The sequence below is a fragment of the Marmota marmota genome, unplaced genomic scaffold (genome assembly GCF_001458135.2).
Source record: "Marmota marmota marmota unplaced genomic scaffold, marMar, whole genome shotgun sequence".
Taxonomy (NCBI): Eukaryota; Metazoa; Chordata; class Mammalia; order Rodentia; family Sciuridae; genus Marmota; species Marmota marmota.
In genome coordinates, this window is record NW_026000153.1 from 10317750 (window position 1) to 10330687 (window position 12938).

The following is a 12938-nucleotide window of genomic DNA, read 5'->3' on the forward strand; positions in this document are numbered from 1 at the left end:
GAGTTATCTGATCATACAAGTCACCTAAATTATCTAACTGGGCCCCAACTGTGAGCATTTAGGTTATTTCTTTTTTCTTTTTTAGCTTAAATTGCATAGTGATGAAAATTTCTGTATTTGAAGTCTTTGTCCACATGCTTTACTGTTTTCTTAGGTATAAAATATCTCCATCATATCATAAAAAACTTTCTTTGGATTATTCATAAATATTGTCAAAGTGTTCTCTAGAAAGTTCCTCTAATGCAATTATTATAAATATGGGTCTTAAGACCAGAAAAAAAATTGAATTCTATTCCTAATTTTGCAAAACTGGATCTGCCATTAGCCACGTGACCTTGGGCGGGATTCTGAACATCTCTGGCCTTCAGTTTCCCTATCTGTTAAATGAGACAGTAAAAATATCTGCCTCATCCCCTACTGCTGTATGGAGTAAAGGAGGCAATCTGTATAAAATGCTTGGCATAACAACGTGTTCAACCTAAGAGCCAACAGATTTTACCCTTCTGCCAGCAGAGAGAGTATGGATCTATCTACTTTTCCAGTTTGTCACAAACTCTGGGCATAGCTTTGTGTAAAAAATCATCAACTTGAAAAGTGAAAAAATAATATCTTAGAATTTTAAGTTCTGGGATGAAACACATCTTTCGTGTCTTTAAAATATGTAAAATCTTCAAGGAAAGAACTGGGTTTGACAAACATTATTTCCCCAAATGCTGTTTCTCTAGTCAGTGCAATGGAATAAGCTCTTTAGGTTTCAGAGTTGTTCCTGTTTTGTCTCTGTTAGTTCCTGCTTCCCAAGTCTATGCTCTGAGTGTCAGGATGTGATAATTTTGCAAGTGCACTTGGGATGATTGATCCTTGCATACTGTTTCTGCAGTTTGATTCTTGTTTGGAGCAGGTGCTGTGCCAACTACTACACAGAGCTAGCTGACCTCTTTCTACAATCAAGTGGGCACACATGTTCCACACAAAATGACAGCATATTGAATGGTGACTCTATTCTGAGAGACGCCTTTCCAATGGAGCAGTCACTAAGTCTATGTGGCTAAGTTAATTAAAATTAAATCACATTAGAAATTCAACTCCTCAGTTGCACTAGCCACATACAATGTGCTGAACAGCCAAATATGGATAGTGACCACTTCTTTGGACAGTAGAGGTCTTAGAACATTTATGTCATTGCAGAAAGTTCTATCAGTCCTGCTCCAGAAGAAAGAAAACTTAATATCACATTACTCAGAGGTCCTCAGCACTAAGGCAGCATTCAGAATTTTTAATAAATATTTTAGGTATTTGACGCAGAAGTAACAACCTTTAATGGCCAATCAAGTCTTCCTGTCCATCTATCCAACCCTTTCTGCAAACCACATTTCAGTTTTTTGATGAGTTGATATTTTTGAATATTCTTTTCTCTCCATTGTTTCTCTAGGTCCTGTGTGACAGATATGTGTGAATGTCCAGTGCACAAAAACTGTTACTGTGAGTCATTCCTGGCATATACTCGGGCCTGCCAGAGAGAAGGCATCAAAGTCCACTGGGAGCCTCAGCAGAACTGTGCAGGTAACAAAGCCCTAGGGGATCCACCCTTCAGAAGTTTACCACAGTGCCCAAGATGGCAATGTAGAATTCTTGCAGATGTTGGTATGAATGGCTAGATCCTCTCTTGGCCAAAAGGAAATCCCATTGGTGGCCCAACTGGATTGCTACTTGATAAAACACAGGGGGTTCCCACTGGGAAGCCAGCACTTAAGAGAAATGCTTTGTGACAAGCACATTTTAACAATTTAAGGATTTCCACTGTTGCAACATCCTCTCAACCTCAAACTACCAGATGGATGTACTTAGCACATGGGTAGTCATAACTGTAGCTTAGGTTATGCGTGATGCAAAGGAGATTTGGGGCAATTTGCAGTCATTTAAGGTCTTAAGGATAAACATGATGATTTTTTAAAGAGATTGTTATACACACCCTAGAAGAATATTTCTTTCTCTCAAAGAGACAGTTTTCTATAATAGTTGTTATTAGCTGTTTGTCCTCAGGCAACTTAATTAGCTTATTTCATATGTGTAAAATGGATGCCTTTGTTCATCCAAGACATACTTGTTGCAAAGTGGTAAGTACTGGGCATTGTGCTAGACACCCTGGGTATTTTGATGACAATAGTGTTGAGGTCCCTGTCATTGAGATGCTGGCTGTCTTGTGGCAGAACCAGACAAAAACAATAACACTGAAGTAAATATTTACAAATCATAGTGAGTATAATGAGAGAAGCAAACAGGATAGTGTTATAGAAAATAAGTGGAGAGGGATAGAAGGCAAGTCAGATGAAGAGGGGAGGCTTCCAAGTACAGGGATGTTTCAGAGTAGCTCTAAGGGAGTCAGGGCAAACTTTCCATTCAAAAGAACCATGTTTGACAGCCAGAAGAGAGACAAAATGGCAATTTCTCAAACCGGAAGGAAGCCAGTGTGGCTGGAGCTTGGTGGGCAAGGGAAAGAGGGAATTGAGGTGGGCTGGGAGCAGGAGCTGAATTGTGCAGGGCTTTATAGATTTTGGAAAGCAGCCTAGCTTTTATTCTAAGAGTAGTGGAAGCCACTAATGAATTTTTAGCAAGTCTTTTTGTGTTTTTCAAAGATGATCCTGGCTATTGTGTAGATAATAGATTGGAGGGGGGCAAGCTTAATAAGAGCAGGTGACCAGGCAGGAGGCTGTTACAATAGTCCTGGTTTAAAAAAAAAACAAAACTGATGGCAGCTTGAATTAAGATAGTGGCAGTGCCCAACTAGGACAGAAGGGGAGATAGTCTGGACATATTTTGAAATTTTCCATAATTCTACTGTGTCAAAAGTCAAGCACTAGTGATGGGTACTTGAAGCATCTTGATGAGTGTCCAAGTCACAGAAGATGCTCTGTCACTGGCAGCTGCTGCTAATTCTGTTTGAAGGTGCTATGACTGAGTACTTGTCACCTAGTTCAAAGGTTGGAAAGCTTTTTTCCATATGGGGTCAGATATACCTAGAATGAAGAGACTGGAGTTTTTATCATTCTACAATACTCCTAATAGCCTTAACCGAGATCTTAGAAAAGATGGCAACTCATGCCTCTGCATGCTCCAGAATCTCCTCGTTGGTGGAAGGTAGGGGTGGTCATCTGGTTAAAAGAAGAATCATCTCAGAGCTGTGTTTACAGTGCTTAGACATCATATTCACTTAGGCCAGTAAGTCTCAGCTTAGCTGGAATTGGAGTCACTCTGAGGACTTAAAAAACACACCAGAAGCCAATGCCTGGGCTGCATGCCCAAATAGCCTCTTCATTTGATGTTATGAACTTTAAAACTTCTCAGGTGCTTCTGACCTGCAGTCAGAGTTGAAAGCACTGAGTCCACTTGTGTGTTAACTTGGAGGAGGAGGAGGATGGTGGTTCCTGAAGTTTCCTCAGCTGCCCCTTGGTGCTGCCACTAGTTCATGACTTCTGAAAAGCACCAAAGCTTGTGGTCTCCCTCTGACATCCCTTTCAGCTTTGCCGTCACTTCTGCCAACCCAAGCTCAATTTACATCAGAGTTTACCTTCCACAGCAAAAGTTTCTCTCTATTAGTGCTGCTCCTCTCTGAGGACTATTGCTTTGATAAAAATAATTCACATGAAGGCATGGCTGAGGCTGCTGGAAGGCAAAGCAAATGGCTGACCTCTGACCTTTGGCATCAGCACTGAGCGCAGTATGTGAGGAGGATGTTTGTGAGGAATTGAATCTTTCCTGCCATCTTGAATTCTCCTAGCTCCCTTTATTTTGAATCCTCTTTCCCTTGAATCTACCACAAGATGACTAAGATAAATGGAGTCAAGCACCCACCCATCCATCCTGATGTAATGTAGAGCTCAGCAGAATTCTATTTATTTTATTAGCTGTGGTGGTACTGGGGTTAGATACAGGATATATGAACCTTCTCCTCCTGGCCCAGGGCTACACTTAGCACCATTTCAGTGCACACAGTGAATTTGAGGACTACACATTTCACGTCAACATCCTCATTTCAGGGACTGACTCTCTGGAGCTAAAATTGCTTTTTTAATGGAAAAGGAATATGGCCCCTCAAAGGTTCCATTTACCTCTCAAATTTAATGGAGCCATATGGGTAAAGTATAACTCCATCAATGTGCAGTTGGAGGACAACACTTTACACACACACATACGTGCACACACACATATGTATGCATATTATGGAATCCCACAGATTGATGATGGATACCTGGGGAAATAAATTTACAGAGACTCTCTCAGTAGATTTATTTCAGAACCATCTAGAATATTGAAGACTCTAAGAATACTGTTTACTTGTTTTAAGGTCCCAGGTTCTCTGACTCATGAAAGCACTTAATGCTACTTATGACAGACAAGAAAAATTTTCTAGAGTAAAAAGCTCGAAAGTTGAACAAGTAAGATGCCAACCAGGCAAGAAACTCTGAATTAAAAAGTGACATTTTAAAGGCTAGCCTGAATTTTAACACCATCATCACTTCTGACATGGCATATGCCCACTAACTGTGTCAAGAAGGACTAATGGAACTCTAATTTAGCTTTGGAATCACCAAATAAAATACAATGTGAAGGACTATAGTGAGGGTATATGAAAGTTTAATAATAATGATTTATATTGCTCTTTATTATTTTCTAAGTACGTCCTTTCCCCCAAGGAATTTACTAGCATGTTATATGATATTTTATCTTAATTCCATGCCCATAATAACCTATATGTTACCATTATATTACTCCAGTTTTACTGATAAAGAAATCAAGACTTTGAATAGATCAAGAAAGCTGGAAATCAAACCCAGGTCAATTTCCATCATAACTTCAACATTTAATCATTAAAATTATTTAATTATTCTAACATAAAAGCAAGAATGATTAAATATTTAAATAATTAAATATTTCAGTATTCATATTTGTAGAAAAATATAAATACAAATGTATTTATGTATTTATATATACACCAACTAATTAATCCAAATTTTTGCTGCCTAGATCTTTATTAACTTTAGTAACTTTTCAATTTTTGTTCACTTGTTTCTTATCACTGGTAGGTGTTACTTGATACCTCTGTAGCTGTAAATTTGTTAGGATCTTGTCTCCTTTTGTCTAACATTACCATCCTTAGCAGAATTTCTGCCATTGCCTACAGCTGATGCTAATTATCACTGCACACCCAGTAATACATTTTATACATAGAAAAGGTGCTAGGAAAGCAGGTTTTTGTGTCTTTCTGCAGCACTGTGAATAGTCTGGGCTTCATGAGCAGTTTCTTCTTCTTTGTTTATCTCTGCAACCCCCAGATGATTCTAGCTCCTTCCCTGCAGCAACTCTGCCCTAGTTATATACACTGAGTTTTTTTTTTTTTTTGGCTGACTGGATGCCTCCTGTAAAAATAAGGGGATAAAGTTGGATACTGTAACCTTTAGCACCCAGCAGGGGACATAGAGACAGCTCATTCCAGAGGACACAGAGCTATGCTTATCTGACATACTGATAAGATCAGCATGTAATGTCTTTATGTGTTAATGTAGTTGTTGAAATGTCCTCTGGAGATTAAATGCTTGCTAACCCTAATACTTTGGCAGGCTCCTGATTTAAAATAAAAACAAAAACAATTTAGCCAAATGAATACTTTCAAAAGGCATGTGTGTGAACCAAATCACATTTATGTTTAAAAAATTTATCTTTTGCCTGTTATGTGACTTTGGGAAATAAGTGGATTCACTGAGGGCACAATGGGGTCTCAACTTAGTATTAACTTTGTACAGTCATATAAACATTGTGCCAATTGAAGGCAGATATGATGATGTCACTCCTCAGATTAAATCCTTCCAAGACTTCCCTTTGCCAAGGTTTGTGGAGTCATTTGTGGTCTCTGGACACTGTTGACTTCTCTGCCTGTATCTCCCAACACTCCCTCCTGTGCTTCCTCCTTTCCACCAATCCAGGGATCCTCCTTCCCTGAATCAGCCATCTCTGTCCTTTGTCCTTTCTCCTTATTCTTGCAGCTCTCTCTGCCTGGGAAGCTCTTCTGCATTGACTGTCTGACATGGTTCTGCTCATCTTACATGACCTGAGTGGGATCTGTTCTCTGCAGTCTTCCTCCATCCCTACCCATCTCTCAATGTTGGTTAATGTCGCTCTCTTTACCCTTCCACCGTCCATACCAGTTTCTCCTACTCAGTTATAAGCTCAGATTTCTTCAACTGGAGATCAGAGATACATCTTATTCCCATTCGATTCCCCCCAGGCTTAAGAGAATGCCCGGCATCTGGCAGATGCTCATTTGATGCCTATTGATCTAATTTGAATTGAAATGGAGATGGGTGTTTATATATTGAGGGAGAATGCCCAAGAGAAAGATCTTTTTCTTTTTCTCTAGTAGTTCTTCATTTTCTACAGTTCATTTTCTACTTGTAGACTGTGAGGATGTATCATTACTCAATATTATAAAGAGAAGGTGTCATTGAAGAAGTTAAGTGGTAGAGCCAGAAGATTCAAGGAGTCAGAGAGAGAAGACATCAGAGAGTCAGGGTGAAAGAACAAACTCAGTGGGAAAGAAGAAATTCTGCTGAGAAGTCTTCCCAATAGAAGGGATCCTAGCAAGATCTGAACAGGAGAAAAGCATCTGGGGTGAGGTGAGCTGAAAGGGGTTCAGGAAGCAGCAAGGTGGAAAATGAACTTGAGTCCAGCCAAATGGAATCCATGCTGGGAAGCAGAGTGATGGATTGGACACCATTAAGATAAACTCATGATTCAATTTGTCTCCATTACACTGCTCTTCTATGCTTGGCCCAGTGCCAGAACTTTGAGTTATGGAAGATATGGACCCAGCTCTTAGCGGTTCACTATCTTCAACTGTGGCTGCTTATCACAGTGACCCCTGGAACCTTTTAAATCTATGACCACCTAGACCCCATGCAGACTCAGAGCAAAAATCTTGAGGGGTGGAGATGAGGCATAGATATCTTTTAAAAGATCCTCAGGGGACTCTTATGAGTATTATTGATTAAGAAAGATATCTGCATTGCATCTGAGTGGTTAGAACAAATAAATGAATAACTATAATGTGAAAAGCATTGTGGTGTGCAGAGGAGGGGGGGCAGGAAGCTACTCAAAGGAGGTTACATTCGAATTAAGACAAAAATGATTTGATTGGGCAAAGAATTAGAGCTAATGATAATAAATTTCAGGGCTTTCAGATGGGAAGTCAGAGACTGAACTGGAGGAGGGAAAAAGGAGAAGACACTAGGAAGTAATTTGAACATTTAGTGTCTGAGAGCAGGCAGAAAAAGCTAAGAAAAAGAAGGTGCTCTCAAAGAGTCAGTGAAGAACCAGGAGGACTTGATTTCATAAACAATAATAGGCAAAAAGACCAAATATTTTGCAAAGAGATCTTTGGAGAATGAGAGTTGTCAGTGTATCAGTGGACATGGTCATTGGTAAAAACTTTGGAGGAAACTGCTTCAATAAAGTGGTGGGTAAGGAAGACACGTTGTCAATCAGTTGCAGAAGAATAGGGCAAACTGACTATAAATTTTTTTCCCATAAGGATTGGAGGTGAAAGGAAGAAGAAAGGAAGGAATAGTTTTTGTTAAACAAAAAGGGGGAAGATTAATGTGCAAGCAGGACAAAGTTCTTGGAGGAGATGTGACACAAAATCTGAATTGTAAGCAGGGAGGGGCAAGAGAAGGAGAAGAGGCAGGAGGAGGGTATATTATAGATGTTCCTGTAGTTTAATTAAATCCAACCCTAAAAGAGAATGGGTGCTCTGGGGTGGAGGAAGTGCTTCAGTCAAGTGTGAGGTAGATAATGATGGGAATCAGTGGGGGCTTCCATGGTGCACCTACTTCTACTTTGGAAATATTATCTGTCCTCATGTATGCTAAAAAGGAACAAGTCTTTGAAGTGCCTGAAGCATGAATGTGAGGGCTTTTATAGGACAACAATTTTAATTCTGATAGCACATTAAAATCACCAGTGTATATTGGTAGGGAAAACAATGTCATTCACAGAGGTCAGTGTGGGTGCTGAGCACAAAGAGGACAGAGAGTGGATCCACAGGGACAAATTGAAGGTGTTCATTCCCTCTCTGCTGTGACAATTTCATGACTCATTCATTTACTCAACAAGTATTTATTGTTGGCCTTGTAATTCAGGCTATCTAGGTGCTAGAGATATAGTGATAGACCTGGCAAAACTTCCTCCCTGAGCAAGCTTACATTCTAGTAGTCATACAGAAGACAAAAGAAATCATGATACTGTTGGGTAATGATTAGCATAAAGAAGAAAAAAAAACAGAGAAAATGGGTAGAGAATTTTCTTTTGTTTTCTTTTTGGGACATGAAAAAAGATACCTCAAAAAATTGAGAGAATGAGTTAGGCATAGGAATCAATAAGGTTACATTTGAACTTTCAATATAGTTGACTGGTAATTAGCTACTAAAAACTCATCCCTCTGTTTGTGTATCAGACAGATGACCATGTCATTAATCTCTATTTACAAAGCATTTTGTAAAAAGGCCTCATTCAGAACCAATGCTTAGTGAGAGCCGATAGTTTAGACAACAATGATAACAATTGTGGTACGGATAAATAAATATGTGTTCAATATTTTTCAGAGAGAAAAAATATTAACTATACTGTCAACAATTTTCAAATTGGTTCCATTCAAATGTTTCTCAAAATTTTATGCTATCTACAGCTCAGTTTTCTAATAATAAGTAAAGATGCATGAGAGATCATTGATTACTCTTTGGACAGGAGGCCTCTTTTCTCATTTGGTTTTAAGTAGTCTAATGGATATCTGAGTAGCCTTCATAGAATTTACTTTATGGGTCTTTTTAACTTGCTGTTAATTAAAAATGTTCAAGCACCAATGTTTTGTGGTAACTCCAAACATATAATTTCCAAGACTCATTTGCTTGGAAATCAATTCTATTTATGGTTTCATTATTCTTTGCCAAATGTTATTCTGCACACTGCACAAACAACAATGGAGACATTTAAGCTGATGACAGTTGATCCTTGGTATTACTTTTATTTGGAGCAACTTCAAATGAAGATTGGATTGCCACTGGTGTTCATGGAGAGTCCCTGCTCTAAATTCCTACATGTGTCATAATTCCCTAGTGTTGAGAATGAGGGGCAGGATTGTGCACCATGATCAAGTAGGATTCATCCCTGGGATGCAAGGCTGGTTCAATATACGGAAATCAATAAATGTTATTCACCACATCAGTAGACTTAAAAATAAGAACCATATGATCATCTCCATAGATGCGGAAAAAGCATTCGACAAAGTACAGCATCCCTTTATGTTCAAAACTCTAGAAAAACTAGGGATAACAGGAACATACCTCAATATTGTAAAAGCAATCTATGCTAAGCCTCAGGCTAGCATCATTCTGAATGGAGAAAAACTGAAGGCATTCCCTCTAAAATCTGGAACAAGACAGGGATGCCCTCTCTCTCCACTTCTGTTCAACATAGTTCTCGAAACACTGGCCAGAGCAATTAGACAGACGAAAGAAATTAAAGGCATCAAAATAGGAAAAGAAGAACTTAAATTATCACTATTTGCAGATGATATGATTCTATACCTAGCAGACCCAAAAGGCTCTACAAAGAAACTATTAGAGCTAATAAATGAATTCAGCAAAGTGGCAGGATATAAAATCAACACGCATAAATCAAAGGCATTCCTGTATATCAGCGACAAATCCTCTGAAATGGAAATGAGGACAACCACTCCATTCACAATATCTTCAAAAAAAATAAAATACTTGGGAATCAACCTAACAAAAGAGGTGAAAGACTTATACAATGAAAACTACAGAACCCTAAAGAGAGAAATAGAAGAAGATCTTAGAAGATGGAAAAATATACCCTGTTCATGGATAGGCAGAACTAACATCATCAAAATGGCGATATTACCAAAAGTTCTCTATAGGTTTAATGCAATGCCAATCAAAATCCCAACGGCATTTCTTGTAGAAATAGAGAAAGCAATCATGAAATTCATATGGAAAAATAAAAGACCCAGAATAGCAAAAACAATGCTAAGCAGGAAGTGTGAATCAGGCGGTATAGCGATACCAGACTTCAAACTATACTACAGAGCAATAGTAACAAAAACAGCATGGTACTGGTACCAAAACAGGCGGGTGGACCAATGGTACAGAATAGAGGACACAGAAACCAATCCACAAAACTACAACTACCTTATATTTGATAAAGGGGCTAAAAGCATGCAATGGAGGAAGGATAGCATCTTCAACAAATGGTGCTGGGAAAACTGGATTCTCTATAGAACTAACTCAGGTGGAAAAATCTCTATGTCATAAAACTTCCCAAAGGTTTGCATTATTGTTTTCTGACTAATCTATTAATGAATTTTCAGGATCTCTCAGAATATTGTTAAAACTATTTCAGCTCTGAGTTAACAAAGATAGCAAATTGGCTATGACTTGTCTACGTCGTTGTCAACATTTTTATATTCCCCAGCCCTGTCAGCCAGCTGCTGCTGCCCTTGCTGTGGTCACACATCCGATTTGTCTCTATTTGGCATTATCCCACTTTGGCTCAAGCTTGCCTGAAATTGACTCATTCCACACATGATCACTTTGATTAAAATATGTCACACATTTTCAATATCTTTGGTAGGCTTTTCCCGCCTTGTGCAATACCATAGATTTGAATATTGATGTAGTTGTACAAAATATTTTTATTAATCTCAGCTCAATAGCTGGAAAAACTATTTGGGGGTTAATTTTTCATGGCATTTGCAATAACTAAATAACCCTATAAAATTTTGTATAGCCTTACAGATTTATAGTTTGTCGTACTTAGGAATGAAAAGCTTTTGCTATTATCATTTTTTATTTTGAAGTTCATTGACCCAGGAGGTAGATCTTTGGGTTCATTTTCACAGGTCCAAGTGATTCCCAGAGTGTTTGAGGATAATTAGCTGCTCCTGTTCCCCTGTTAATATGCAAACCTAACCCTGGATAGTGGAAAGGAGTGTGCATTGACAGCCTGTAGGGATGGTCTCAGGCAAGGGTGAGTTAACATGTCCATTTCTCTCAATTATACCTTTGTTTCCTCTTTTTCAGCCACCCAGTGTAAGCATGGTGCTGTGTATGATACCTGTGGCCCCGGATGTTTCAAAACGTGTGACAACTGGAATGAGATTGGTCCATGCAATAAGCCGTGTGTGGCAGGTTGCCACTGTCCAGCAAACTTGGTTCTCCACAAGGGAAGGTGCATCAAACCAGTTCTTTGTCCTCAGCGGTGACCTATGTTCCAGTCTTTAAGACTTTGAAATCTGGTGTCCTTGACACTGACATAGTAGAGCCAATGAAGGACTGCAGTATTTGTGTGCCTGATCCTGCAAATACACAGAGTATATATGTGTGTATATATATATATATATATAGATATATAGATATATTCAAAAACATTTCATCATTTATATAAACTATAGGTGGATTATTATATGTATATTTTTTGCTATAAGACATGTATTGTTTCTAGGATCCTAATCTGTAAGCCATTGGATACATTGTATAAATATACCAGGTGCTTTTAATTTAATAAGGCGGCATGCAGACTTATTGGATGGCTTTAACATCTCATACATTTGTCATTTTTAAGGACGTTTTCTAAGAACCATCGATTGCCTGCCTGCATTAATTTCAGCTTTGAGTCAGGATTTATAATTGAGTGAGAAATGTGTTTCTTTGGAGAAGAGTACGTTTATCTGGGGGCATTTCATGTTTCTAAGAAAGGAATGTATGCCGGAGAGAGATGGCAGGAGATTGGTAACAGGCCCTAATGGTGCATGCAAAGCAAGGGATGGGCTTTTAGATTTTATTGGGTCATGGTCTGATATTGTTTCCAAAATTGGCTAGTTGCCAGGAAATAAATATTTGTCACTAGGGCATAACCAAAGACTCAAGTAATTTCTTGCCATCTTTGCATATTCCTTGAGTCTCCTAATTATATATGTGTGTGTGATGGATGTGACCATTTATATGTCATGCATAGAGATTAAGGGGTATCTGGATAACATGTTAATTCTTTTGAGCATGAGGAGATATTTGGAGAATTGTTGTGCAACATTCAAAGAATATCCATTTCTCTGAATCTCAAATTCAATGAGTAGATGTAGGCCATCGACATTTGTGACTATTCTGTATATAAAATGAAAGCCTTTAACTATTTCTAAAGGATTCCTGTCCAATGCTATTTGATGACTATTAATATGTCATAATTATTATACAGGAAAAAAAATTATTGACCAGCTGATTTAACATCACTCCAAAGAATGGTCTATATATTTGCTCTAATTTACTTATACATTACTACCAGTCACCATGTGATTTTCCCGAGTTTTGTTTTTTGAATAAGTGAAAATGTCAATAAAAACAAAACCCACTTATGTCTAAAACTAAAATGTTCTCCATTATAGTAAATAAAGGGCTTAAGATTTAAACCAGTGTGCTTTCTCTTTCTAGATTTCCTGCACTGTACTTTATAAAGCTATATCAATACCAGCCTGGTCAATTTTTTAAAAAATAATTTTTGTTGTTGTAAATGGGCACAATTTTATTTATTTGTTTTTATGTGGTGCTAAGGATCAATCCCAGTATCTCATAAGTGCGAGGCAAGCGCTCTACCACTGAGCCACAATCCTAGCCCCTGGGTTGGTTAATGTTTAATAGTTTTATTTACATGTAATTTATACAACCCAAGTTAGCTTATTTTCATAAAGAGTATTATTAATAAATAATAGAAAACACTCAAGTTTTTGGTAGTTACAGTATTACCCTCACTAATCAAAGACATGTGTATTCCTTTTATATATATATATATATATATATATATATCTGTCTCTTATACACATC

At 38.1% G+C, this 12938-nt stretch overlaps 1 protein-coding gene and 1 long non-coding RNA gene across 5 annotated transcripts in view; one reads left to right on the top strand and one right to left on the bottom strand.

The window, feature by feature from the left end:
• Bmper (BMP binding endothelial regulator) overlaps positions 1–12526 on the top strand; it is a 245404-nt gene extending 232878 nt beyond the window's left edge. For all 4 annotated transcript variants that reach the window (XM_048786454.1, XM_015490216.2, XM_048786452.1 and 1 more), the window contains 2 exons: positions 1430–1560; positions 11145–12526. In XM_048786454.1, the coding sequence (XP_048642411.1) occupies positions 1430–1560; positions 11145–11326 (313 nt within the window). In that variant the 3' untranslated portion in view covers positions 11327–12526. The remainder of the gene's footprint in view (positions 1–1429; positions 1561–11144) is intronic.
• The window catches only part of LOC125611521, a 51677-nt gene that overhangs the window by 4490 nt on the left and 34249 nt on the right, over positions 1–12938 (bottom strand). The window lies entirely within an intron of this gene.